This window comes from Panthera onca, chromosome E3, assembly GCF_046562875.1.
Source record: "Panthera onca isolate mPanOnc1 chromosome E3, mPanOnc1 haplotype 2, whole genome shotgun sequence".
Lineage (NCBI taxonomy): Eukaryota > Metazoa > Chordata > Mammalia > Carnivora > Felidae > Panthera > Panthera onca.
In genome coordinates, this window is record NC_138354.1 from 38,286,912 (window position 1) to 38,312,913 (window position 26,002).

The 26,002-nt window shown below is 61.1% G+C and overlaps 1 protein-coding gene and 1 long non-coding RNA gene across 7 annotated transcripts; one reads left to right on the forward strand and one right to left on the reverse strand.

The window, feature by feature from the left end:
• Positions 1 to 450: 450 nt before the first annotated feature.
• GLIS2 (GLIS family zinc finger 2) lies at positions 451 to 22,560 on the reverse strand. 3 transcript variants are annotated; one of them, XM_078440137.2, is made up of 8 exons: positions 21,377 to 22,560; positions 6,359 to 6,600; positions 5,370 to 5,542; positions 4,657 to 4,833; positions 4,443 to 4,576; positions 4,228 to 4,346; positions 3,386 to 3,583; positions 451 to 3,256 (listed from the first exon to the last, which is right to left on the reverse strand). In XM_078440137.2, the coding sequence occupies exons 1-8, from the start codon at positions 22,540 to 22,542 to the stop codon at positions 2,457 to 2,459; spliced, it is 3,009 nt and encodes a 1,002-aa protein (XP_078296263.2). In that variant the 5' UTR covers positions 22,543 to 22,560; the 3' UTR covers positions 451 to 2,456. The 3 variants fall into 3 exon arrangements, with proteins under 3 accessions (XP_078296263.2, XP_078296266.1, XP_078296264.1); XM_078440140.2 differs by lacking the exon at positions 21,377 to 22,560 and adding an exon at positions 10,125 to 10,205; XM_078440138.2 differs by lacking the exon at positions 3,386 to 3,583 and having other exon boundaries at positions 21,377 to 22,027.
• LOC144614777 (uncharacterized) lies at positions 22,462 to 25,106 on the forward strand. Of its 4 annotated transcripts, none has more exons than XR_014136363.1 (3): positions 22,462 to 23,742; positions 24,652 to 24,709; positions 24,842 to 25,106. It is a non-coding gene; the product is annotated as an uncharacterized LOC144614777 (long non-coding RNA). The 4 variants fall into 4 exon arrangements; XR_013552921.2 differs by having other exon boundaries at positions 22,462 to 23,055; positions 23,704 to 23,742; positions 24,652 to 25,106; XR_013552920.2 differs by having other exon boundaries at positions 24,652 to 25,106.
• The last annotated feature ends 896 nt before the right edge of the window (positions 25,107 to 26,002 follow it).

A 26,002-nucleotide genomic window follows, 5' to 3' on the forward strand; every position in this document is an offset into this window, starting at 1 on the left:
TCCTGCGATGAGCATCCCTGCCCTCAGGCCTGCCCTTGCCCTTCCCACCGGGTCCAGAGCCCCAGGCCCATGGCTCAGTCACAGGCAACCTCTCCCTGAGCTGGGTTTGACTCTAGCATCTCTGGAATCTGGGTAGAATGCTCCCAGTACAGGGAGAGAGAGAAGCCTTTGCCAGACTCTCAATGGACGAGTTGTGTCTTCCCAGAACTAAGGCTCTTATCAGGGTCACAGCAGGTGGTGGTAGGACGAGGTCCTGCGTCATCTAGAATCTTCCATCTCTGCTCCCTCAGCACCTGCCCCCTCTGGCCGCTCCCTCCCCGAGGCACCCAAAGGGTGGGAAGGAAGCCCCAGAACAGGGCTTCTGGGTGCTGCGTTCTGGGGGTGGGTGACCCAAACCAGGCACAGGATGGTTCCCAAGCAGGGTGGCTCAGCTCGTGGCAAAACAGAAACTGTCTTTGCAACTCAATTTTATTGTTTCTTTATAAACTTCCTCTCACATGGAGGAATATATTGTTATAGTCATTAGCTTATCTCTTTTTTTTTTTTTTTTTAAACTCTATGCTAACAGCAATGGAGCCAAGAGGAGGAAAAACATAAGCTACGATAGAAAGGCACTTAGAACCTGTTAAAATACTGATATCCTGGAATGTGCAACAACAAACCCACAACAACAACACGTACACCAGCCCTTTCGAGCCTGGTCTATCACCGAGTCACATGCTGAGCTAATGTCACCTTCCAGTGCCCTGTTCCTCTGCTCCCTGGGCTTGAGTCTCAAACCCCTCACCCCCAACTGGGGATTTAAGGCCTGGGTCCTGGGTGGGGCCCAAAGAAAGGAGACCAGCTCCCTCCTGCTTTGCTCACAGCCCCTTCAAGGGGCAGAGCCAGCACTGCGAGGCCCTGTCAGGGCAGGCCGGGTCAGGGTGACCCCTCTAGGACAGAAGGGCAGTCCAGGAAAGGGTGGGGTCTGCAGGCTTGCTAACCACCCCGCTGCTGGCCTGCAGCTCCCAGTCCTACAGCAGGGGAATGGAGTGCTTGGTCATGTGGCCAAGGACCGGGCAGGCCTTGGAGCCAGAAGTCCTGACTGCCAGGCCAGCACCTCCCAGGTGGCACCAGGCCACCTCCAGGGAGGAACAGCAGGGGCTCAGGGTGGGGAAAGCGTATGTGCTGTGGCCCCAAGGCCTGCTAGGATCAGGCTGTGGTCTGTAGGGCATATGGAGCACCAGCATCCTTAGCTTATTCTGGCCCATGCCAGTGAAAGTGGGGGTCGGGGGGGGGGGGGGGTACCTCTAGGACAGAGGCTCAGTTGGGAGGAGCCAAAGCCAAAGGAAACAGCCATGTTTTAAATCCAGGCACCTTCCTCCAGCTTCCCCTCCCCAGGCACAGAGTTGGGGCCCTCCCATGGCCATCCCGGTTCGCTTTACCACCCCAAGCCCGGGGCTTTCTGTCCATGGCCTCTGGAAAGGTCCCATGCCCAGCACTGGCCTGGAGCCCTACCCCTCCTGTGTGCTGGCTGTGACTTGGCACCCCCAGAATTGGGGCTGTGTCCTATCCTGGGGTTGTCCCCAGCCAGCCTCCCATCTCCTGACACCCTGCAAGCTTCCGTGGTCCCTTGTGCGGAGTGGCACTGCCCTGGGCCAATCCTGTTCCCACTTGCCCCCTGAGCCAAGCAAGGGCCCAAGGTCCTGGCATCTCTCTTCCTAGCTTAGGGCTTTGCTCCCCACATCCCCAGGGCTCCCTGAAAGGAGAGGGAGAAGGCCCAGTAGTGAAGGGGCAGGTGAGTGGTCAATGGGCCCCTCACTTTGGAGAGTGTGCAGCCTGGACAAGGGGCTGACCCTCCATGCTGGCTCTTTCCGGACAGGCTAGTGGTGAGGGGCAGCTGGCAGAGCGGGCCTCCCTCTCGGAGTTTGGAGGCGCCTTGTCATAGGGATAAGGTGGCTTTTTCCTGTGGCTTTGCCTGCGTCTGTCTTGCTCTCCCTCTGGAGGGTGGGCCAGAGGGAAAGGGGTCCAAGAAGCCCCCAGAGCAGGGGCCCAGAGAGGCTAGGCAGGACGGGAACATGGCTGGCAGGTGGTCATGGCAGGGAGGGGGCAGGTGACCTACCCAGGCTGGTGACTGGATGAGGGAGGATGGTGGAGGGCCAGGGCATCCGAGGACTAGGTGAAGGAGAGGGCAGGGGGTGGGCTGGAGGTGAGCGAGGCCTCAGCACCCAGGAGCACAGCTCTCCCTGGCTAGCAGGACCAGCTCCCCCTCCAGAGCCTGGGACACCACCAGTGACCTTCTAGCACCATCCTTGCTGCCCAGCTTGTCTGGGGCTGGGTCTGCCAGGGGGACACAGCCAACCAGGCCCCAGGGGCAGGAGGACATTATTGCTATTTCGCAGAAGAGTTTCCGTTCGTCGGGGGCAGGGGGCCGGGAGCTCCTAGCTGGGCCGCAGGTAGCTGTCCACCAGGCGGGTTCAGTTCACCACAGCCGGCTTGAGCAGCACAGAGCCTGGAGGGATGACCACCCAGCCCGGAGCGAGTGCCTCTGGGCTGCTGGCCGCCGAGCTGACGCCCGTGGACAGGTCCAGCACAGTGCCCGGCAGCAGGGGGAGTCCGTCAGGGCTCGGCCGGGAGCGGCTGTTCTCAGTCCTCTCGAGGGGTGTCTTGCGGCCCTCCACGCCCAGAGACCTGGCTGGCACTGCCATGCGCCCCTTCTCCCCCTCAGCCTTGCCGCCAGCGGAGCCAGCGAGGAGGGAGACCACAGGCAGGCCCAGTCCACCAGCCCCAAAGGGTGAGGGCAGCAGCGGGTTCTTGGCCAGATTGAGGGGCAAGACGGGGCCCGGCAGCCCGGGGCCCATGCCCCCTGCACCCCCACCGCCCCCGCTGTTGCCACACGCCAGGGCGCTGAGGTCAAGGGGGCCGGGGGCCAGGGGCAGGGGCAGGCCAGGCAGGCCGGGGCCTCCAAAAAGGGCAGCAGGGTTGGGGATGATGATCTGGGCTCCGCTGACATAGGGGCCGCCATCGGGGGTGGGCAGCGGTGGCTTGGGGGGCGGGCGCAATTGCAGGAGCTCTTGCTGCTCATGAGACACGAAGTGGCCATGGGCCTTGATGTGCTTGCGCAGCGAGCTGGGGTCCGTGTAGCGCTTGTGGCAGCCAGGCATCTTGCAGTAGTAGGGCTTGTCCACGTAGTGGGTGCGCGTATGCTTGAAGCGGTCGCTCGAGTTGGAGTAGCGCTTGTTGCAGCCCTCGTAGGGACACACGTAGGGCTTCTCACCTGCAGGGCAGTGCCGGCGTGAGGGGCCCCTCCCCAGCCCAGCCTCCGCACTCCCCCCCCCTCCCCCCGGCCCCAGAGAGCTCCCGGAGAGTGGGGACTCTCTGACGTGGGCAGTGGCGTCCCTGGCACCTGGCACGAGATCTCTTCCCGGCTGGGGGCAGCAGGGCACAGGCGCTGAGCAGCCGGCCTGGTCCCTGGTCACACCCCAGCCCTGCCTGTGGCCTGGTGGTATGCCCTCAGCCTCGGTCCTGTGCTTCAAATTGTGGGTGACAGCGACCACCTCCACCGGCAGGACCACACATTTGCTTCCACACTTCCAGGAAGACCCTGCTGGGACGTGGCCCACCGTGAGTGCTGCAGGACAGCTCTCCGGGCTGTGTTCCGGCTCTGGCTCCGGAAAACGCCTCCACATTTACTAAACGTCGGTCGGGGAGCCACTTCTAGGCTCTGAGCCTTTGCAGTGTGGCCGGCCCCAACCGAGCTGTGCTGTGAGCGTAAAACACACGGGGTGGGGGGGGAGGGAATACACACCAGATTGTGATTCCACAGACTTCGTACAAAATCTAATGTCTCATTGACAGTCTTTTAATATATCGGGTTTGAGAAGATACGTCATTGCAATTCGTTTTTCCTTTGTACTTTCTGTAATGCGGCAATGAGGATGGGTTTTTTTGGTGGTTGGGAAATTTAAAGTCAGGTATGTGGGCGTGTCACCAGCCTGGCCCCACCGTGTGCTTGGGCAGAGCCAGGAGGAGGCACACGCCGCCTCACAAAGCCTCACAAAGCCTCACAAACAATGGTGCTGAGTGCAGTGCCTGGAGATGTGTCTGTGCCCCAAGGGCGGATGCAGAGGGGACCCGCAGGAGAGGCTTCGCCCAGAAGTGGCACTCGCAAAGCGACAACTGCACAGTGAGATGCGTCCCTCACCCCTTGACTGCCCCGGGGGCCAGCCCTCCAGCCCAGCCACTCACCCGTGTGCGACCGGTTGTGGATCTTCAGGTTCTCCAGGCGCGAGAAGCTCTTGCTGCAGGTGGGGCAGCGGTGTGGCTTCTCGTTGGTGTGCGTGCGGATGTGGATGAGCATCTTGTACCTGCTCCAGGGAGGGCACGGTGCGGGCGGGGACCTCGACTCAGTTCGCGGGACTCCGGAGCCCCTCTCCCCCGGCCCCCCTCTCGCCCTCCCTCACCTGGCGTTGAAGCCGCGGCCATGGCGGGCACAGCCCTCCCAGTGACAGCAGTACCCTGCGTCCTTCTCAGGCTTGACGTGGTAGTCGTTGACGTGATCCACCAGGTCCTGCAGGAGCTCGAAGAGCTGGTTACACTGCGGGGCCGGGGAAGGTTCTGAGTCTCCGCGCGGCTGTGCACGCTGACCCCGGTCTTCCTGGCCACCCCCCCACTCACCTTGGCCCAGCGACACACCAGCTGCTTGGGCAGGGGTAGCTCTGGTGAGAGGCACTTGTCCTTGGGGGGGGTGAGGAAGGAGGAAGCAGGCAGGTGCAGGGCCCCCCCGGAGCCCAGAGGCAGGAAGAACTGGAACGAACTGGGGACGCCATCCAGATAGCGCAGCGGCTGGAAGTCCTAGGGGGAGAGGGGAGAGACAGAGCTGGTCAGTGCGCCCTGCTGGGCCAGCAGGTCCCCACCACCCCTGTCTCCTGTGGCGGGTTGTGTCCCCCACGAGGACATGTCCCAGTCCCAACCCCCTGTACCTTGGGTGTGAGACCTTAGTTGGAAATAGTGTCTTTGCAGATGCAGTCAAGGTCATACTGGATTGGGGGGCACTAAATCCAGTGACTGATGTCTTCATAAGAGAAAGGGGGATTTGAACACAGAGACACAACAGAGGGAAGAAGGCAAGGTGACACCAGAGGCAGAGATTGGAGTGACACAGCTACAAGGCAGGGAACGCCGGGAGCCAAGAGAAGCTGGAAAGAAGCGAGGAAGGATTCTTGCCAGAGCCTTGGGAGGGAGCACAGCCCTGTCGAGATCTCGATTTCAGACTTTAGTTTCCACAACTGTGACAGAATAATACATTTACATTGCTCTAAACCACCCAGTTTGTGGTCCCTTCCAGGAAACCAATACACCTCTTTCCAGAGCCCTTATGCCCTCCTCACCGGGGCGGTGGGCACTGCAGGCAGGTCCCCATTGCCCTGGCGCTCAGGGGACAGCGAGCTGCTGCCATTGGGGGAATCCAGGCCAGATGGCGGTGACAAGCTGAGGTCCACCAGAGGGGCAGCCGAAAAGCGCCCCTCTACCTTCTCGGGGAACTTGGGGTTCAGCAGGAAGCCTAAGAGAGAAACACTGTTCAGAGAGGTGCTGGGGCTGAGGGTCCTGTGAGTCTCCCACCACGATCCTGGAAGCAGATGCCACCCTCACACCCCTGGACCACCCTGGGACCCCACGCATCTAGCAGCAGGCTGCGCACCTGACCAATGTGGCCCGCATCACCATGAGAGTTCAGACATCAGTCAAGATAAAGAGTGGAAAGTACCCATTGAACAGGAACTTGAGGCCAGACCCCTGGCTTCCTGTCATACTGGTAGGTAGGGACCTTTCGGACTTTTCCTGGGCCCCTTCCTGATTCACTGCTCCCTTCTGGAACACCAGGCGTTGGGGCCAGGATGCCTCCAGAGCCTTACAGCTCACATGTGTAGGTCGGGTTTTCAGGGTTCAGTGGAGGCAGAGTGGGAGTCCTGAGCCCCAAGCACCCCCTGAGACGATCTTGCTGGGCTCGGTCCCCAATCTCTACTGACCTGACCTCAGAGCCCAGGAGTTGGGTCACGGGGGCCTTGTCACTACTTGTGAATCCCCTGCCCCGCCCCCCCCCGCCCCCCCCCCCCTTACCGGCCCCTCTGTGTCCTCCCGGAGGCCTAGTTTGAATCCTGGCTCTGCTGTGCCAGCTTCATGAACTGGGCAGGTCATTTGCCTCCCCCTGGGGACAATGTCACTTCCAGAGACAAACTGCTAAGGATAAATGGACAGAGCTCTAGGCTGAAAGCTGCTAGGGGCTGTGGACATCCTGGTGGACACACCCTAGATATTCTTCCCACTGCCACGGCTTCACTGGGACCCGAGACCTCCCTGCCTACCGAGGGTGCTGTACCTGAGGGTGGGGAGCCTGGAGAGCCTGGGGTGGGGCTGTCGTCCACCAGGCCGAGCTCCCTGTGCAGAGCTCGGTGCCGGACTGCACTCAGCGCCCTCTCACGCTTTTCTCTCGCCGCCCGGAGCTTGGTGATGCTCAGCTTCAAGTCGAGCGGCTCGTCCAAGGAGTGCATGGTGATGGGGGCTGGGTAGGAGGTGGCTGCAGGCAGCGGGGGGATCCCAAGCTGGTTTTCAGGCAGGAACCTGGGAGAGGACAGGAGCTGTGCTGTGAGACTGTGACCTCAGGCTTCTCCTCAGGCTGCACCCGTTGAAGCCCACAGGGGACGGAGCATGGATGTCCCGCAGTGTGGAGGCCATCTCCCCGGGAAGGGAGGCCCTCTGAGTGGCTCTGGTCCAGGGGGCAGGAGGAGAGCTTCCATGTCTGCTGCCCTCAGGTCTTTTCTGGAGGCAAAGCTCAGAGAGTCCATTCAGCCATGAAACTGAGTTTTAGAGACACTGCCTCAGGTCACAGAGCTAGAAAGTGGCAGAACTACCAGGTTCCAGGCCAGATCTCCCTGGAAATGGCCAGCCATGTCCCAAAGGTTATTTCTGACCGAGGGAAAAGTGCTCGGGATCACATGCCCGGTTTGAGCCTGAAGACCCAGAAACAGACCAGAAGAGCAACAAGTATCTTCCAAGGCAGCCGGGAGTGGTCCCTTAGCTACCAGTTGCCAAGGGCCCACTGTGCTGGGCCCAGGCAGCTGTGACCACCTGCAAGGGAAGGAGGCTGAGAGTGTCTCGGGCAAGCTGCAAAACCTGGCCCAAAGGATGGGGGTGCAGACAGGTGGCCTTGCCTCCCAGGTGAGGTCCAGAGAGGTGCCCATGGGCCTGGGACCCAGAGGGCTCTGGGCCGCCACCAGGGGGCAGCTGGGGACTGTGATCCAGGCAGGCTAGTCAGGGACAGGGTTTGGAGGGAAGTGGACCAGCGCTGGTGATTAATAATAATTACATATATATATATATATATATATATATATATATATATATATGTATACATATATATATATATTTATACACACACACACTTTTTCAGTGGCGATGATCTTTTATTGTAAGTTCTCATGCTGTTATTTTCAGTACTTCCTTAGAAATTCTCAATGGTGTCATTTTCTTCACGTACAAATGACAGGAGAGCAAGATCAACTCTCTATTCCAAATTCAACCTTTTTCCAGGGGCAACCTTTCGCATGCGGCCAAAAGTGTTTCCTTGCATTTGTTCATTGAGAGGATCACACCCTGAAAATCTATCTGCTGAACAAGCTAACACTGTGAGACACTCTACATCATTCACCAAATCCACGTTTGCATAATTCAACACAGGACATCCCTGTAACCACCACATGGTAAATGACCGTATATTTCAGTGTCTGTCAGTCTCTGCCTGGGAATCGGAGTGGCCCACACATGTGCAGACCTGCTTGATGCAGCAGGAAGGAGGAGGGCAGCCCCCACGTCCCCACTCATCCTTTTTCCAGGCCAGGCACCTCAGCAACTTAAAACAGTTTTCTCTGTTTTCATGTGTCTGCACTGACATGCTCCACGTCTGCCAAGACCCTCCAAACACACAGGGAACAAGGCAGCCCCCTCCCTCGATTAGGACCCTCTGCTTCTAGGACATCCCAAGACCCCACCAGCACATGGCTGATAGCAGAGCTCACGGAAGGGCAGCTGCACTTGGTGGTGAGGCCCCATCTGTGACTTGACTTGTCCCAGTTAAACTGCATCAGGTGGGAGCAGTCAGATCTGTCTGGATTTGCCCCCCAGGCCACGTAGGGCCAGGGACTCCCAGTGATGCAAGCAGGGCTGGCATCAGGCTGCCACCCTGTCCTTTAGGAGTCCCAGACCCAAAGTGGGCAGGTGGGTGAGTGACAGTGATGGATGGATCTGGGCCCCTTCCACTGTCCCTCTGGCTGGACAGGGAGCTGCCCTCTGCCTGACCCCCCTCCCCCAGTTATGTCTGTCTGTGTGTCTGCCTGTCCCTCCACCTGTTTATTTTTAGACACAGGCCCAGTCCAACCTCCCTGAAGCTCCTCTGTGCTGGGAGCCTGGAAGGGGAGGAAGGAAGTAAATATTTATGCTGATTAAGAATTCAGGAGCCAGGAAGGGCTGGTGGCCTGGTCCTTCAGCTGGCCTAGGGCCACAGGCCTCCCCACAGCCTCTGTCTCCATCCCCCACCACCAACTGGACCTTCTGGAGAAGGGGACCATGAGGGCAGGATGGTTTGGAAACTGGGAACTCAAACTGACACTTCCATTGGTAACCCTGCCCAGGTAACATCCTTTGGCATCTGCCCTACTGGCTTCTGCCCCAGGCCAGAAGGGGTCCAGGGAGGGGCCCTAACCTGTGGGTCACCTTGTTCTGAATACCTGCGGGAGTCACTGCCTCAACCTAGAACTGGGGAGGGCCCTTAGAGGAGCCTGTTTCCCACAGCCGGGCAGGCACAGCACCCAAGGTGGGAGTGGGGACTCCAGCAGCCCCCTTAATCTGGCTCAGTCCCCAGAGAACCACCTCCTGCGTGCACGCGTGCGCGCGCGCGCGCACACACACACACACACACACACACACACACACACACACTTCCTGCCACTGGGTTCTGCCCAGGGAGGCAGGGGTTCATCTGGATGGAAGCCAGAACCCAGCCCAGAAGCCCAGCCCCCCACTCCTGGGGAAGGAGCGAAAAGCCACCCCAAAAGCCCACACTTCCCAGCACACCCAGCAGCCCCAGGCTGGCCCCACCCAGAATTTTCCTCCGAAAGGTGGTCCCACACCAAGGGGAAGACCCCCATGACCGGTCTTCCGTCCTGACCTTGATCAGCCTCAAGGTGTCCCCTGCCACGTCCCACCCCCAGCTTGCCGGGGCCATTTCTAAACTGGGGCTCTGCTCTTTGTTCCGGGGCTGCGTGGAGTGGGGAAGGTGAGAGCCAGGGTGGCACGCTCCCGGGATTCTGAGGCGGTCGGCATGGCCTGGAACCCTGGGGGCTGGGGCCGTGATCACCTCCGGAGGCCAGCCACGCCAGCACCCGATTCGACGCTCTGGACAACCAGGTGGGCTGGGGAAGCGGGCCCCCGACCCGTTTCCCAGAGGCGGCCAGGGACGCTCCGAGGGGTGACGTGCCCGGCTCGGGGGGAGCAGGCGAGTTTCGGAACCAGTGGCGGAGCCCGGAGCCCGCAACAGCGGGGCAGCGACGCGGCGTCCGGGCTGCCGGGAGCGACCCCCTCCCCGCGGGCGGGCGGGCAGAGAGGCGGCGCCGAGGTGGTCGCGCTGCCGGGCGCCGCGCCGCTGCTCCAGCTGCGCAAGGAACTAATTAGAGCCCAGGGAGCTGGAGGAAGCGGGGCGGCGCGGGGACCACCGGGGCGGCGGGGCGGGCGCGGGACCCCGGCCGGCCTCCCCGCGGGGCGGGGGTCACCCCGAGGGTGGGCCGCGCGGGACCCCCCGGGGCCCGGCCCCCGCCCGCCCGCCGCGCCCGCCCCGCCGGCCCGGCCCAGACAATGGCCGCTATTGTGCGCCCGCCGGCCGCCGCGCGCAGACTGCCCCCAGCTGCAGCGCCAGGCGAGCGCCCCCGCCCGGCCCGGCCTACCTGGCGGCCGAGCCCACCCGCGGCGGGCGGGGCGAGCGCGGGGGGCGGGGGTGGGGGAGTGGGAAACGGACTCCACCAGGGAGCTGTGGCCTGGGGTGGGACGCACGCTGGTTGGGGGTGGGGGGCGGTCAACATCCGTCCAACACCTACCATGTGTCAGGCACCGGCTGTCCGTGGATTCTTGGAACCCTCTAAAACCCCTACTGGGAGTAGATGCCCACGACGACCATGGGGAAACTGAGGCTCGAGCTCACCAGGCTCACGGGAGTGGGCTGGACTCTGCTGTGGTTAAAGCCCCTCCTTCCCTCCTTGGAGGAGGGCGGCTGGTTGGCCGGGAGCTTGGAGGGGTGCCTGTGTGGGTGGAGGGGATAGCTAGGCATACCCACCCTGAGAAGCTCTCAGGGGCTCCTTGCCGAAGCCAGAGAGAGGTCAGAACTCTCTGTACGATGGGGGCTCTCCCTAAGCACGCCACAGCAGCCTGGGGCCATGTAAGAGTTACCCCTTATTCCCAAGGCAGTCCTGAAACTGCCCTTTGGTCAACCATGCCCATCTAGCTAGAGTTTAGGGACAAGGGCCCAAGATGCACCTCTCAAAAGTCCAGTGGCTTTCTTGATATCTCATGAAAAGGGGAAGTAAGTCCCCTCCCCCCCCCTCCCCCCGCCACTTGCTCCATGGGTTCCCTGGTGTTCGGTGACTGGGTCATCACTATCAACATGCTGTTCTCATAAATGGGGAAACTGAGGGCTGGAGGGGGAAGCGAGCCCACTGCAAGCCATGAGCGAATATTACATTACAACAGGACCAACAGCCAGCTGTTGGTGGTTAGGCAAAAAGCCAGCACCTGTTAAAGCAGGTGCTGGTCATCTCTATTTTACGGATACAAAAACTGAAACTCAGATTAAGTGACCTGTCCAAGGTCACACAGCTTGTCGGTGGAAGGACTGGCTTTCTGGCCCAGGTAAGTCCAGAAGCCCATGTTCACTACTGGCCCCTCCTGTGCTCACTGGGGGAGGGGAGGCGGGGGGAAGGCAAAGGTGCTCCAGCTGGGCACACCCTCCCTGCCCAGGGGTTTGTGGGAGCTAGGTACAGAGCCTAGGAGGGGCAGCAGCAGTGGGTGGGCGTTGGAGGGGCCAACTCTGGTGGGGGGGTGGTGCACAGGGAGGCTTGGAGAGCTGAGGGCAGATATGCTGCCAAAGCAAACGGCCCCACATTCCTGGGAACTGCTCCGGCTCCCTCCCTGCTCCGGCCAAGAGCTCCACCCTCCTGGCAGCCCAGCAGCAGGGGCTGGGGGCAGGGGCAGAGCCCATGTCTCAGCACCCCCCTTCCTGGCCAGGCAGCAGAGCACGCTCCAAGTATGGGTCAGACCACCTGGGTCTCCAACTTGGCTCTGCTACTTCCTGCCCATGTGTCTTAGGGCAAGACACTTCCCCATCTGAGCTTCATTGTCCCCACCTCTGAAATGGGATGACAGTAATAGTAATAAGACACCCCTCACTGGGTTTTGGGTAATGATGCACACATCCTATAATTTCTTAATGTCTCCCATTATTATGTAATAATCATCAGTTAAAACAGTGCTGGGCACATAGTAGGTACTTGATCAGACTTGGTGAATGAACTGTCACCATCGCTGAAACCTCCAGGCTTTGGCTGGTCTGGAGCTGTGAGGACAGCTGAGTGGGGATCATGATCATCCCCGCTGTACCCAGAGACACCAGAGTCTCACTCTCACCTGGGCCCACATGGCCTTCATTTTACGGTGCAACTAAACAAGCTTGTGCCTCTCAGAAAGCTTCAGGCCTCTGCTGTGCTGTGGAGTGGCCACAGCTGACCCTAGCCACCTTCCAGAGCCTGACTGCATCAGAGACAGAGGGAGGCCCTGGAGAGGCGGTGTGCGGTCCAGGAAGGAGCAGGCCTCCTCCCGGGACCCAGGGGAGGGGCTTATCCTGAGGCCTCTAGCAGCAGGCCCCCCGGAGAGGGGCCAGGGCAGGCAGTACTTCCTGGAAGAGCAAGGGGGTTGCCCTCCCTGGGAACCTCACTCAGCAGGCAGGCCCCTCCCCCACCCAAGATGGGCCCTCAGCCAGCCCCCTCCATCACCCCCCCCCCCCAGATTCCCCCCGGGTAGGCAGACCCCACCCAGGTGGGAGTGCAAATGCCCCAAGTGACCCTGCCAGGGATGAGGTCTCTGCCCTCAGCTCTGGGGGCCTCAAGAAAGCCCTCAGCTGGGCAGCACCTGAACAGGAGCATGTGCCAGGATCCTCCACTCCGGCATGTTTAGATAGTGCTACCCAGAGCCAGGCTAGCTGGTCCCGGTCCCCTGAGCTCCCACCCCTGCTGTGGGGCCTCAGATGGGTCCCTGCTGCCCCCTCTGAGCCTTGGGCGGAAACATAGGTACAGTATAAGGTGCCCAGCTCACTAGGGAAGGTGGGGACTCAGGACGCCCCGCAGGGAGAGCCTGGCCCAGCACTTGGTACACGGGAGGTGCCAGCAACCAGTAGCCCTGAAGATTCTTGTTCCTGGCTCTGGGCTGGGGGTGCCCCATGCAATCACTTGGCCTGCCAAGCTCACCCAGATAGTTCAGGCAGTGCTGAAGCTGGAAGGCTCACAGCTGGCTCCCCCACCCGCAACGCCCCTCACCAGTCCTGGCTTCCCAGGAGATGCACTTCCTTCCCCAGTGCCACCAGGCTGGGGGGTTAGGGAGGAGCAACTCCCACACGGGCCCGGCCCACATGTGCACACTCACACAGATGTGCTGGCCTGCCCAGCTGCGAGAGCCAGCCTGGCACACAGGCCCCCCAGGCCTAGTGGCTTCTAGGCCCCCATCTCACAGCCTCCACCCCCTACTGCCCGCCCGCCTGCAGCCACCTTTGCACAACTATGTCTGGTATTTTCCTGTCTGCCCAGCTTGTGGGGTAAGGGGGGGGGGGGTGCCTGGGGCTATGAGCACTGCCTGCACCTGGGCCTCAGCCAGGGGCGAGCCCGCCAAGCAGCCCCCACACCCGCCCCCGGGGTTGGGAAGGGAAGGGCTGGGCCCAGGCTGCCCAAATCCCTGGGAGGGGCTGGCATGGGGCTGGGGGAGCCAGACAGGGACACACACCCTTTGAGGCCTAGGCAGGAGCAGGCCAGGCCCTGCTAGGCAGCACTGCCACTCATGGTGGACAGGCAGGGCTGGGCACCCCGCCAGAACCCTCTGGGGCCAGGAAAGGCAACGGGCAGTGTCCCATAGGACATGGACGGGCACCCAGTGCACCCGGACATACAGGCATATGCATGCGTGTCACACCTGTGCTCTAACACCGTACACACAGGACATAGCATGGGACCAGCGTCAGGGGCTGGGACCCAGGAGTGAGGAGGAGCAGCGGGGATGAGGCCCAGTCCCCAAAGGGAAGGAAACCCTGCACTTCCCCAACTGAGTCTGGCTGCAAGACAACCCAGTGAGTACCTCCTGAGTCTGGGGGGGGCGGGGGGGCTCCTGCCCACGGCCCATCCCTCCCGCTACCCTGGGATGAGCACCAGGTCCACTGAACAGCACCTGCCAGCTACGGGCAGAGGCGGGCAAGGCGAGCTGGACTTTGGCCCTTCCCTCCCTCCGCCTCATTTACCCCATCGCTCAGTTACGCATTCCAACACCAGGCCCTCCACCCAACTCAGTTCTGGGGGCCCACAGGTGAGCGAGGATGAAGGGCGCCCCGACCTCAGTGGGGGCAGGCTTGGGGTGGGCTGCTCCCCGAGAAGAGGGGATGTGGGGCGAAGTGCTGGGGCAGACGGAGCGTCACATCCTAACTTGTTTTGTTTTTAAGTTTATTCATTTATTTCTGAGAGCGCGAGTGAACACAAGCAGGGGAGCGACAGAGAGAGAGAAAGAGAGAAAAAGAGTGCCACAGAATCCAAAGCAGGCTCCAGGCTCTGAGCTGTCAGCAGAGCCCGACACAGGGCTCAATCTCATGAACCGTGAGATCACGCCCCGGGCCAAAGTCGGGCGCCCAACAAACGGAGCCACCCAGGGGCCCTCTAACTTGTTCTGAGAGCCAGACAGGCCAGTCTGCCGCCCGCTCACCATCTCCATACACCCTCCCGGCCCTGCAATTTGGCTGTTACCCTTCCCATTTCCCAGAGAGGGAGGTGGAGGCTTTGAGAGCTTCAGTCATCTGCTGAGGTCACAGAGCTTATAAGGAGCACATCTTGGGGTTCACTTCCAGGCCCCAAAGCCCACACGCTTTCTGGGCCCAATGCTGCAGAGGCCTGGGGGGTGGCACCGGCTGACCTTCAGCAAACCTGCCTCACCCAGAAGTGGGGGCCCAAGAGGGAGGCTGGGCCAGGACCTGGAGGACACCGGGGAGCCACGGAGTGTTCCACACAGAAAGTGCCCTCTTTCCAGCCCAGAGGCTCCTGTCCCCAGGCTCTTCCCTGCAGCACCTCCTTTTTCAGGATTCCCTTTCTCCCACGAGCTCGATGCTTGCTTACCTCTTGGGTGCCAGGTTCTGGTGACAACCTTCCACATTCGCATATTCTCCTCCAGCTACCCGCCCCCTCCTGCCCCTTCCTGCAGCAAGTCTTTCCTGATTCACCCTGGCCAACCTCAGACTCTTGCAGCTGTACATGGGCTGTTCTTCCAGGTGCCTGACAGCTGAGCAGAGGACCTACTTCTGTCCCCAGGCTGCTGAGGGAAACGTTCCAGCCCTGCAGCGGCCCTGTGCTGCCTGCCACATTCATCTGGGGTCCAAGTCCTCACTAATGCCACAATGTCACCAGCTTTTTTTTTTTTTAAGTTTATTTATTTTGAGAGAGAGAGAGAGAGAGAGCGAGAGCGAGAGCGAGCGAGCGTGAGTTGGGGAAGGGGCAGAGAAAGAGAGACAGAATCCCAAGCAGGCTCCTCACTGATAGAGGGGGCTTGAACTTACGAACCATGAGAACATGACCTGTGCTGAAGTCGGATGCTCAACTGACTGAGCCACTCAGATGCCCCAATGTGAACGGTGCTTGAGCACATCTTGGGTGCCTGGCCCACACACAGAGTGTCATATGCGCTGCCCCCCGACCTTTGGCCCCAGGCACTTACCCCTGCACCTGTCATTCAGAGCCTCATTCCACGAAGGGAGTCCTAGAGCAGGTGACGGCCTCATGGAACAGACAGACCACTGTACTTCTTCCCACGGCCCCCACACCGAGCTCACTCCTTCCACCATCGGGAACGGGGCGGGGATACAAAGTGCTGGGGCTGCAGAGCCAGAAAACAGGCCTGCCCCACTCTGATGTGGGCAAGGCTCTGAGCCTCGGTTTCCCCACCCAGGAAGGGAGAGGGCTGGCCTAAAGTGAACTGGAGCCCCAGCACCCTAAGCACTCCCTGAACAGCACCAACACACCTGCCCTCTGCTTTTCCTGAACACCTGGCACTCAGTGACCGTCTGCTGAATGAATGACTCCATTTGTGGTGCCCACCAGCCAGGTGAGGTGGGTACGTATGGAGGGGCTGAGGTTCAAAGAAGGAAGTGGCTGGCCCAAGGTCAAGGAGAGGGGCAGGGCCTGGGCCTTGACACAGAGGGTCCCTCCTCCCTGTCCAGGACAAAGGACCCGGGAGCAGACCTGGACAAGGACGGGGTACCAGCAGGGCCCTGGTTCAGCTGGGATGACTGGAAGGGCCTAGCTCCCCCAGCTTCTCTGCTGCCACTTCCACCCGGTGCCCGCATAGAACCCACCCCAGAGCTGCCTTTGAGCAGGCCCAGCAGGGGCCCTGCACTGAACTCTGGACTCCTCCCCCCTCCTTCCTCCCTGCCACCGCCGCCCCCGCCCCCCCCCCCCCACTTGTTCACTCTGGGCAGCCGAGCAAGTCCAGAAGCTGGGGGAGGTCTTCAAACCCAAAGGGAAACATCCACTGAGTAGGGGCCTGCCGGGCCTGGCCTCCTTTGAGCCCATGTCCGCTCCTAGGACCATGCAGGGTGACCACTAGGTATCCTGAGGTGGTGCCGGGGGCCTGGCCTGAAAGAGGGTGGGGCTGGCAGGCAGAGAGAACTGGGGGTGGGGGGGACTTTAGAACAGACAGGACAATGGAGGGCCCCACAGCCTAGGGGGAGGAGGACATCACAGCTCAGGGGCAGTCAGCCCGCAAGTGTGGGGATGGGGGTTGGGGGGCTCTGGATGCAGGAGGCAGTAGCCCAGGGGAGAAATGGCTCAGGCAGGCTGGGACTTGCCAGCCAGACCCAGATGGACGATGGGGAGAAGGGAGGGAGAGAGGCTTCCTCCAGACGCAGCTGCCCCCACGTCATGCCCTCATGCCCCTGCAGGGGATGGGGGTGGGGGTGGACAGGAGTGGAGCTGAGGGGATTCCCTGGTTGAACCGGCATGTCAGGGGCCAGGGCCTGACGGTCTTAGGCTCTAGTCCCCCTCTGTCCCTCCCTGACCCCAAGTGACCCCAGGCCAAGCCCTCAAATCTCTGAGTTTCAGTCCCCCCCCACACACACCCAGCCCCCACCGGCAGCCTCCTCACTCCCAGGGTCCCAGCGGGGCACTAGCCTGTGAGTGCATTTGTGCAAAGGAGACAAGACCCTCCTGTCAGCTGGGCAGGATTGTTTTCCCAGGGCTGACTCAGGCAGCTCAGCAGTCTCCTGGGGCCTCTGTAGCCTCCCACCCGCCCTTGGCCATGACTGGAGGAGGGGGCCAGGGGCCGGGTCAGTCCCCTCCCCAGACAGCCATCTGCCAAGGCGGGAGTACGTGTGCACACACATGTCACATGCTCCATAGTGGGGCCCTCCCCGTGGCGAGTACTACCTGGCTTCCCAGGCATTGAAGACAAAGGGCCTGAGGAAGCCCCTGCCTCTCCCCTCACCCCCACTGGAAGATTCTCAGGCCATCAGCCCATCCCCCACCAGGGGCATCTGGAGCAGATGGGAAGTCCTCCCCCCACCCCAACACTGGAATCACTTCACATCCCTGTGCCCCCCAGGCTCCTCCCAGCCTGACCACCAGTTAACCAGAACCTTCCATCCCATCTGGGAGGGGGAGAAGGAGCAGAAGGCCAGAGCTCCCCCCCTCAAGATGCCCAGAGCCAAAGCTTCCGCCCTGCCTAGCCTGAGGGAGCTTAGAGAGAAGCATCCTAGCCAGGATGGGAGGTCAGGCCTCTGAGGCTCCCCCGGGACCAGCTGTTTGGAGGACCCCACCCTGGGAGGGTCCCATAGCACCAGAGCTGGAATGGGAAGAAGGGCCGGGGACCCCTATGGACCTGGGCCAGACCTCACCTCCCCCGTAGAGCGGTCTGCAGCTAAGGCCAGAAGGGTGCCCGGGAAAGGGTGGAGTCTTGGGGCCCATTGTCCACAGCTGCTGGGGCCGGCTTCGGCTCCCCTCAAGAGCAGGGTCCCCTCTCATCTCAGGCTGGGAAACCGGCCACAAGATAGCCCTCCCCCAGCCATGGCAGACCTGGGAACTCGGGCCCAGAGGCCCGCTGGCCCTTGTCCATCCTAAGCTCAGTCCCTTCGTTTGTGAAATAGCACAGGATCCTCCTCACAAGATTAATGCAATTTCAGGTGACAGACGTCAACACCTGCAAAGTTCGCTGGGCCACTGGAGGCACTGTGCTGATTTTTTCAGGGAGTTGTTCCCCCTGTGAAGTTCTATCCCCCATCCACTTCACCAATCCCACCCTCACCTCCCCAGGGACCGAAGCAGGCATATTTTTATTAGTTGCAGCGACAGCAGGGGTTTCGAGGGCGGAGTTGGAACCCAAAGAGAAACCTGGGACTTTTCTAGGCTGAGGCCTTACATAGGAACCCTTAGCAGCACATCCTTTCCTGTTCTGGCATCAAAGCTTCAACCCCAGCCAGTCAGCAGAGCACTAGAGATCCTAGGAGACGTTGAAAATGCTGAGTCCCTGCCCCTAGCTCCACCTGAATCAGAATTCACCAGGGTGATGCTGAGGCGGCCACCTTAGGAGCCACTGGGACAGATGTGTCCCAAGGGCCTTGCAAAAGCTGTGGTCCCCCACACCCAGGCTAGGTGTCAGGCTGGGGAAAGGCTATGTGTCCCATCTCAGAGAAGTGAAATCCCAGACATATGTCCGGGCCGCCCATTTCTATGACCCTTTCACAAGGGAAGCAACCAGGCACGTAGGATCTGCATCTTTCTGGCTGGCCCTTAGGTGCCCCCTCAGCCGCCAGGAACACTCCCCACCTCTGGGTTAAGGTGGGGGGACCACCTGGCACCTTCCACGGGTCACCCTCTGGCCTCAGTCATCTGTGTGAAATATAAAATGACAATAATAACCCCGAATGGAGGAAGGGGTTGAACAATAATCCTGAATAGAGGGAGGCTTCTCGGCAGCCTCGGAAAAAGCAGGGCCCCTATTCCACCCGGCCCAGGGCCTCTCCACTGCAAGCCCAGTTCCCCACTCGGGTGAGGGGCCTCCACAGTCTCCCCCTGGGACGCAACCTGGAGAGGCATCCGGTGCGGCAGAGGAGAGGCGAGGGCAGCCATCTTGTCCCCTCAAACCCCAATGTGCCTCCCAGCACCAGGGCCCCACCCCAAATGCCTCCCAAAGAGCTTAACTGCAGGCCCCGGCCCCAACATCTGGTCCCCCAGCCACAGCTGTCGCCACCCTCCCTCATCCTGGGATTGCCCCAAACTCTGCCCGGCACCCCGGCCCCCGGCACCCCGTCCCCCGGCACCCCGTCCCCACCCCCTCGCCCAAGTGGGAAATTCGGATTCCAGGCAAGTCAGGGTAGCTGAAAATGCACATGGGAAAATGTAGTCAGGAAAACACATTCTTCCTTCTATACCGCGGTTCAGACCCTGGGAGGATTAGGTGGCAGAAGACACTCCCACCGCCTGGGGCCAAGGCCAGGCCAGGGAAGGAGGGGAGAGGAGAGTGGGGGCCGCAAGGTGTGGCTGAGAGGGGTCTAGGCTCCCCAACAGGCCCCGAGGAGGGGCCCTGGCAGAGCTCTGTCTTCCTGCGGGCCAGTGTGCCCTCCAAGGGCACTCCCAGCAAGGGGAGCCCAGGCTGAAAGCATTGCTGTGGCTACCCGTTTGCAGCTGGCTTTTGAGAAACAACAAAAGCTTTGGGGGGACGCGGTTCACACGATTGTTTGAAATGAGGTTTTTGGATGTCTGTGGCATCCAGTTATTCATACTGGCTCCACCCACGGATAATTGAGAGTTGGCTTTTGTTGGCCTGATCCCCCCTTCTCAGTCCCCGCCCCCCCCCCCACCAAGTCTTCTCAGGGACTCCAGCTCGGGAAGCTCACCTTGTCTGACCTCTTTCTTGGTTTTGCAGATGAGGAAACTGAGACCCAGAAAGGGGAGGAGCCGGCCCAAGGACCCCAGGGAGTTGGTGGCCTGGCCAAAACTCAAATCCAGGACATCAGATTCCCAGGCCAGGGGCTTTTCCCACTCATCCTCCAGGCTGTGGCCTGGCTCCAGCGAATCCCCCAAAGCCACTGACTCCAAAAGCAGTGGTGCCTGGGAGTGGGGTGACTCACTGTCTGGCTTTCTGGGGCACCCCCTCCCCATCAGTGAGGGAGGGACTGGCAGGTGTCCCTGTTTAGAGAGCCACAAGCAGGGAGAGGCCCCCCAGGGGACCTGGGCCAGGGTCACCCAGGGGCCGAAGAGCCCCAGCTGGAGGGATTTAACACCAAAGGTCAAAGGTCACAGACAGGGAAGGGCGGGCAGGCACTAGGGGTCAGAGGGTCAGCGCTAATGGCAGCTCCGGAAAGGAGGGGGAGGGTAAGGAGCTAAGGAAAACAGGGCTGCTTCCAAGGGGTCCCCAACCCCCATAAACTGTGCCCCGACCCCCTGGCATCTGCCTCTGCTTGGCTGGTTGCAGAGAGGGCCAAATAGAGCTCTGGTGGGGGGTCGTAAAATGGGCTGGGCTGGAGCTTGGAGAGGGGTGTCCTGGGAAGGGCTCCCCAGGTGCAGCCCCTCCCCCAGAGTGGGCCAGGGCCAGCTGGGAGGCCCAACCCAGACCCAGAGGGGAGAAGGAGGAGCAGAGGGGGAAGGCTCCGAGGTCACGGGGAGGGATGGAGGGATGTATGGGTTGGGCTGGAACAGCTGTGGCACTGTGGCACAAGGAGTAGGGCTTGGAGAGGGCTGGGTGGGTGGGCAGACTTGAGGGGCCAGTCTCCCCTTCCCTGCGTTTGGGAGCTGAGGAAGGCCGGGCGGGGGGGGGGGGGGCGCAGAATGTCTCCTAGCTGCTTTCTAGCTTCAGTGAAGCCCCACCTTTCCTCCAGGATGCCAGGACCAGGCGTGTGAGACCCTCAGGATGGCTGCCTCTAAAGACCACAGCTCGGCCCCTGTCCCTGGCCTAAACCAAGAGCCACGACGAGAGCCCAGGCCTTGGCCAGGTCCTGGGCTTCCCTGGCTGCCCCCTCGGTGTCAAGCGTTCCCTTCAGAGCCAAGATCCCAGGCTGTGATGGCCGGGGGCCCAGGGCTCCTCCCAGGATCTCTTCCCGCTTCCCAAGCCCCAGGGCAGGGCCAGGATCCCTGCAACCATCACCGCCTGGGGGTGGCCAGGCCAGGCGGGCCATCCTGGACCCGAGGACAGGCGGCATGCTGCCCTGCTGTGGCCTGAGTACCCGACTGGCCAGGGCAGAGTGCCAGGGGCTCCAGGTGCCAGCTTGGATTCCAGCCCCACTCCAGGGGGCCTGCGGGGAAGCAGGGTGCCGGCATCTCCCTCCCTCGGGATGCACCTGCCTCACCCCTCCCCCACTCCCTTCAGACCCTCCTTCAGGCCGGCTGGATACCCCTGCCCTCATCACTTTGCCAGGCTCTTCTGCTTCCCCCCCGGGCGGCGGTGGATGAAAAAGTGCCATACAGGACTGCAGTGTCCCAGTCCTGACGCGGCAGTACCCCCTGTCCTGACCCCCAGGGACGCCTTCCTTCCCCTGCCCCCCCAGGAAGGGCCAGGGCTGGCCAGGGGCAGCAGGGGGGAGACTTTCCGGGACAAGGGAGGAGACACCTTTCAAACCCCGTCCTAGAAACAGCCCCAGCGCAGCCGTGGGAAGGGGCGGCTGCCCGGCTGCCCCAGACAACTTCGTGCCCAGGCTCCGGGGGCCCCCTCTCACCCCGCAGCGCGCCCCCACCGCGGCCGCCCAACTTCCCCGCCGAAGTTTGCTCCCGCCCCGGGCCCGGCCGAGGCTCGGCCCGGCCTCCGGACGGAGGGAGGGAGGGAGGGAGGAGAAAGACGGAGAGACGGAGGGACGGGGCCGGGGAGCCGGCGAGGGAGGGAGCGCGCGAGCGAGGGAGCGAGGGAGCGAGCGCAGGGGCCCCGGCGAGGGCTCACAATGGCCCGGGGCGAGGCGCCGACGCGGGAGGAGGAGGCGACCCTCGGGTCCCGCAGCCCCCCGCAGCCCCCGCGCGACAGCCCAGCCCCCCCGCCCAGTCCCATCCCCACCGCGCGACGCCGTGGGGCTTCCTACCTCGGCGGCGGGGGCGGTCGGGCTCCCGGCTGCGGGCTCCGGCGGTCTGGGGGCGGCGGGGGAGCGAGCGGGGGAGGGGCCGGGGCGGGCGGGGGCCGGGGCGCGAGGCTCACGCGGCGCGGGCTCCCCTGGCACGGCCGCCCGGCGCCCGGCCGCTCCGCCACATCTGCAGCTCGGGCAGGGAAGGTGGCCGCGGCGGCCGGGCCGTGCGGGGATGTCTTAGAGAGGGAGGGAGGAGGGAGGAGGGAGGCGGCGGGGAGGAGGGCCCGGCGAGCCGCGGAGGAGGGGGGAGGAGGAGGGGCGCGGGGGGCGGCCTCGCTCCCTCCTCCCTCCCCCGCTGGTTCCCTCGCGCCCGCCCTCCCAGCAAACCCCTTTCGCCGCCGCGGCCCCAGGCCCGGGGCGCCAGCTGCCAGGCGGGGCGTGCGCGTCGGGGGGAGGGGGCGGACGGGAGCCGGCGCTGGGCCGGGGGAGGGGAGGTAGGGCGGCGGGGCCGCGGGGAGCGGGCACCGGGAGGGAGGGGGCGGCGGGCCGCGGCCGAGCGACGCGCGTCCTCCTCGGCCCCATCCCCGAGTCATTCCCCCCCCCCCCCGCAGCCCCGCCCCCGGCCCGAGGGCAGCGCTGGGACACAGCCCGGAGGTGGCCTGGGGGTGGCGCGGGGCGGGGGGGGGTGGGGGTGGGAGGGATGTCCCGCCCTCGGGGAAGCCCGGGGAGGGGGCGGGCGCGCTGATGGCCGGAGGGAGGGCGTGCGGGCCCAGAGGAAAAGCCCCGAAGACCGGGAAGATGGAGGAGGTCGCTGCGGCCGAGGGGGCGGGGGCCCCTAGCCTCCCTCCCGCGGGGTCACCTTGGCCAGGCCCCCCGCGGCCACGGGCGGCGGGGAGGGCGGCAGGAATGCCTCTCCGCAGGCCCTGATTTCTCCGCCCAGCCCAGTTCCAGGAACGCGCGGGCAGCGCCGGGCAGGCAGAGGCCCCGGCTTCGGATTCGGGGAGGCGCAAGCCAGGGTTCGAGGCCAGGATGAGCCCCTCCCTCCCGTCCCTTGCCGGGCTGGTCCCCGCCTTGCCCTCGGCCTCAGTTTCCCAGGCGGTAGAATTAGGACGAGGTCGGGCCGGGAACAGTCCTGGCTTCCGCTCGGCCCCAGTCTTGGTCCCAGCATTTGGGACAACCTGCATCCCCAGCCTGAGCGCCGCGGGGGTCCTTGCTCGCTCTGGGACCTTCCGCGTCCAGCGCGGCGCCCGCGGTTAGGACGCGCGGTGGGAGTGGATGCCGGCGAGTGCGAAAGCCCGGCACCCGCACCCGCCTAAGCTGTTTCTCCCTCTTGATGTTGAACCCAGGCTCTGAGTTCCTGAATGTGTCTTGTTTGGGCCACTCTGGAGCCCCCGCCCAGTTATCTTCCTGCTGCTCTGCTGTCAGGTGGCAAATCTTGGTTCAAAAACAGTCCTCCTGCTATTGGCCAGCCTTGCCGCTTCACAGTTGGCCTTGAGGATCCCAAGAGACGAAAAGCATCCTCTATAGGTGAGGCATCCAACTCCGGGTGTCATTAAGCCTTCGTTCGTGTATTCGATACTGCTGTCCCCCGCCACAGCCCGAGGCCGGTGGGTCTTGATCACGCAACATCCTCAGCTCTTGGTACAGAGCTTGGCACCTAGTAGGTGCTCAAGATGTGTTGCACGGATGGTCATAGGGTAGGTGCTCATTATATATTAAGCGAATGTACATATAGTAGGTGCTCATGACTGTTGCGTAAAGGGACACAGCTGGTGCTCTTAAACTTTTGCATGGACACATGGTAGATGCTTATTATATTTTAGGCAAATGGATACACAGTTGATGCTTATGACGGTTGCATAAATGGACACATAATAGGTACTCACGATTTATGTGAATAGACACAGAGTAGGTGCTCATGAACTGTTGGGTAATACATGAAAGGCCTGTAGGCCGAAGAGTGGCGATTTGGAGGTGACCTCCTCTGCCCCCACCCCACCCCACCCCGATTTCCCTCGTGTGGATAATGTGGAGTGAGACCGGGTTAAACATTAGCTGGCAGATGGGCCTGGGGGCAGGCCAGCTTTGGGACCTAGCACCTTTCGGGAGGGGGCTGTTAAGGGCCGACTCTCGCGGTCCGCGGATCAGCGGGTGCGTGGGGAGGGGTGGAGGCTGAGGGCCGCAGAGCGCCCCCTCCCGGCGCGCCGGGGATCGCGACTATGCTGCCCGCAGGGCGGCCTTGCATCCCGGGGCAAAGTGTTGTTCGACCTCGAAGGGAGGGGGAGGATGCGGGGCGGGGCGAGAGTGAAGACAAGAGTGACCACCTCAGCTGTCCTTGCCCTCAGGGGTCTTACAATCCAGTAGGACCTGAATCCAGTGACCAGGTAAGTCCAATGACCTCTGCACCTTGAGGGGCACTTGACCATAAGAAACCTTCACCCTGGGAGGGCCTTTCTCAATGTTTTTCTACGCACACTAGTTTTCATGGACAAGCAGGTTGCTCGCAGTTGGAACTCTGAGCTGGGATTTCCCACCTTGCTCCTTTCTAAGGTTGTTTTGGAAATTAAATGAGGTACATTCTTAACATATATTAGCCATCACTACCTAGTGTCCACAATTGCAGGACCCAGATGGAGTCCCTTTAGCTGCCAATAACCCCCTAAATTTGGCTTTTGCAAATCCCACAAGAGTGAAGAACTATATAATATGGGTGGGGCTGACCCGACCCAGAAACCCCCAGTTCTCAGCCAGACAAGTTTTTTTCTCTGTACTGGATGGCTCACTTTTATTATATTCACTGTAACCCTGAGGGTGTGTCCTATTATTATTCCCATTTTATAGAGAAGGAAACTGAGGCACAGAGAAGTAACTGGGCCAAGGTCTTAGAAGCTAGTGAGAGACATGGTCCAGATTGCAGTCTCAGCTGAGCTGATTCTAAAGCTTGTGTTATGGGGCGCCTGGGTGGCGCAGTCGGTTAAGCGTCCGACTTCAGCCAGGTCACGATCTCGCGGTCCGTGAGTTCGAGCCCCGCGTCAGGCTCTGGGCTGATGGCTCGGAGCCTGGAGCCTGTTTCCGATTCTGTGTCTCCCTCTCTCTCTGCCCCTCCCCCGTTCATGCTCTGTCTCTCTCTGTCCCAAAAATAAATAAAAAACGTTGAAAAAAAAAAAATTTAAAGCTTGTGTTATAACGCACTATCTCCCTGGAGCATCAGAAAAGTTATGGGGTGGGGGTGCAGGACATCTGAGAGTGCCAGGCTCTGAAAGGATTTTTTGTGGGGGGTGGTGCTTTTCCAGGAGGCAGCACCTGCTATAGCAGTCACACCAAGCTTGGCTTCCTCCTTCTTAGTGAAAGGTGGGTAAGAGGGGATGCCCTCCCCCCCCTCCTATCACCCTGGGCTTCCTCCCTCTAAGAGTCCTTGTTCTGAGCAACCATCCTTTGCTACCTGTTCCCCTCTCCTGTGTTATGGACTGTCACCCCTGCTAGTACTAAACCAGAAGTTCCCCAACTTACAGCAAGAAGGCAGCCATCTGCAAGCCAGGAAGAGTGTCCTCACCAGGAACTGAATCTGCCAGCACTTTGATCTTGGACTTCAGCCTCCAGAACTGTTGGAAATAATGTGTGTTGTTCAAGCTACTCCATCTATGTTATTTTGTTATAGTAGTCTGAGCTAGGATAATTGCTGAAAGATATATTTGGGGGGCTGAATCTGGTCCCTTAAACTTTCAACAGTAAACATTTATTGAACATCTCCGAGGTTCCCATTCATTCAACAGATGCTTATTAAGCTCCTAGGATGTGTTTATTCATCAACATTTATCGAGGGCCTACATTGTGCATTGGGCTAGGTATGCCTATCCATGTCTTCAAGGAAATCTCTCAGTCTGGTGGGGACCCCTTACCTATCAGTATCCAGAGGGGACACAGCTCACTCATTCACACACAAGCACACTGCAAGAAGGGTGTCCTGCACAACATAGGTGCTTAAATGACTTCAATGAATACATGCTAGATTCAGCGTTTTACACCACTGTGCTTAGGCACAGTTCCTGTCTTTCCAGAGCCTGTAATTTATTCAAGGAGCTGAAAGTAAATAATAGAAGACAACAACATAAAGAAGTGAGCCCTATGACCTACGCTGTAGCTGGAGGAGAGACCATAGGAACCAGGATGGGTGAATGGCAGCAAACCCCAAACTCCGGCCCTTGACCTTAGGTTAGCCAAGCCGCATCTCTCTGAGCCTTAGTTTCCCTATCTGTGAAATTGGTGATCCTCATGCCTATTATGGGACAGCGTGAGCCTCAGTGCAGAGGGCACTGCTTGGTGGGATGAAAGAGTGCAACAAGTAGTAGCTACCATTGTTATCGATGAAGCCTGCAACCACTGTGAGTGGGGGCCCAGGCAGAAGGATAGAGTGATGGAGGGGGTGAGATCAGGGTGACTTATTAACCTTGAGCTGGGGCCTGGTGAGCTCTCTCCCGTTGGCGCTGGCTTGCTGTGCCTGCAGGGCTGGGGCTGACTGTGGGTGGGGTGTTTATTCTGGGAAGCAGCCCGGGCTGCTCCTCACACCCTGCTCCAGCAAGAAAAGAGGGCTTCGAGTCAGAACTGAGTCCTGTGCTGGGCCTGGCATGTATGAGCCAGCCCACC